The 1,335-nt window shown below is 36.4% G+C and overlaps 1 protein-coding gene across 1 annotated transcript; it reads right to left on the minus strand.

The window, feature by feature from the left end:
• Positions 1-338: 338 nt before the first annotated feature.
• On the minus strand, positions 339-1,275 carry LOC112906246 (the record flags this gene model as incomplete). Its single annotated transcript, XM_025980086.1, has 2 exons — positions 339-748; positions 984-1,275. Coding segments are annotated over 2 exons (702 nt in total), but the record flags the coding sequence as incomplete, so codon positions are not given.
• Positions 1,276-1,335: the final 60 nt, after the last annotated feature.

A 1,335-nucleotide genomic window follows, 5' to 3' on the forward strand; every position in this document is an offset into this window, starting at 1 on the left:
TTGTAACACTTGATTCTAAAATTTTCAACTTATATTTAACTTTATGAATATATAAAATCCATTTTATTATTTAAAATTAAGGTTAGAACAATTGTGAAACTGTTTTCTTAATTAGTTGTCTCAATAATGTGTACAAAACAAAACAACACGAAGATGTTTTTTGTTTTATACATTTTTAAAGGCTACTTTGCGTTTGATTATTGCTATTGTTATTGTTTTGTGGAAAGTAAAACGAAGTCGTTAGTTTATAAACGCAGTACAACATTACAAGTAAAAAAGTATAAAAAATAATATAGATAATGATTGTAATAATTATTTGTACCGATAAAAACTACCTATTATATAAAAAATGGAAAATAATAAAACTTACCGCAATTACTAGTTGCAGTATTATTTCTACTAGATGGCATCGGCGTATTAGTATAAATTGACTGCTCTGTCCTCCCATCATTCAATTTCATTGAGCTTGATGAATAATTGATAGAATGTGCGGGGGTTTTTTGCGACTTTACCAACGTATTTCCGACAGATGACGATTGATGCTTTGGCAGTGAAGCTGTGGAGGATAAAGTTGAAGAATTTTTCGATGTCTTAGCCTTAGGATAACCTGTGAGAGAGGACAAGGATAAGGGTGAATAAGGTAAATCGGCAGGATTTGGTAAACCAGGAAAATTTAGACCTGAAGCTTGCAAACGGGCAAGGTAGTCCTGAGCTGCCAAATGTGATGCCATGGACCACCATGCAGCACCTAAACAAAACAAAAAAAAATAATGTATATTTATTTCCAAAATAGACTAATATTAGAATTAAATTAGTTAAATGTTTTATTAAACCTGGACGTCTCGTCCTTTTTTGTTATAATTAGTAATACAGGTGGAAATAAAGAACAGGGCCTACAGGTCTCTGAATAGGCTTAGGTTCAGTTAGCCAATAAGTCGTGAGTTTTACGAGTAACTGCAATTATTCAATTATTGTACACTTACTGGCCGCGGGTATCCCCAAACTCGCGGCTTGACTTGCTGCAACCGATAGTGTATTTGAGTAAGCATTGCTATAGACGGCTGCAGCGCTTGTGGCTGTTGGATACGAGGGCATTCCTCTGCTGGAAGTTGGAGGCAACATTCCGAACGGTAAAGAGGGATGGGGTGCCAGGCCGTATGCGCCTCCCGTGGCCGCAAAAAGATTGGCCGCGTTGGCAGCCGCAGCTGCTGCAGCTGCACCACTAGATTCGCTTCGAGGCCAATAAGCTGAAAAAAGAAATAGAATCTGTTTTAACTAAACACAGATTCAAAACCGCAAAAAAAAAACATCGCAAACAGTTCAATTGAGTATATT

The sequence above is a fragment of the Agrilus planipennis genome, unplaced genomic scaffold (genome assembly GCF_000699045.2).
Source record: "Agrilus planipennis isolate EAB-ADULT unplaced genomic scaffold, Apla_2.0 scaffold2366, whole genome shotgun sequence".
NCBI classification, from domain to species: domain Eukaryota; kingdom Metazoa; phylum Arthropoda; class Insecta; order Coleoptera; family Buprestidae; genus Agrilus; species Agrilus planipennis.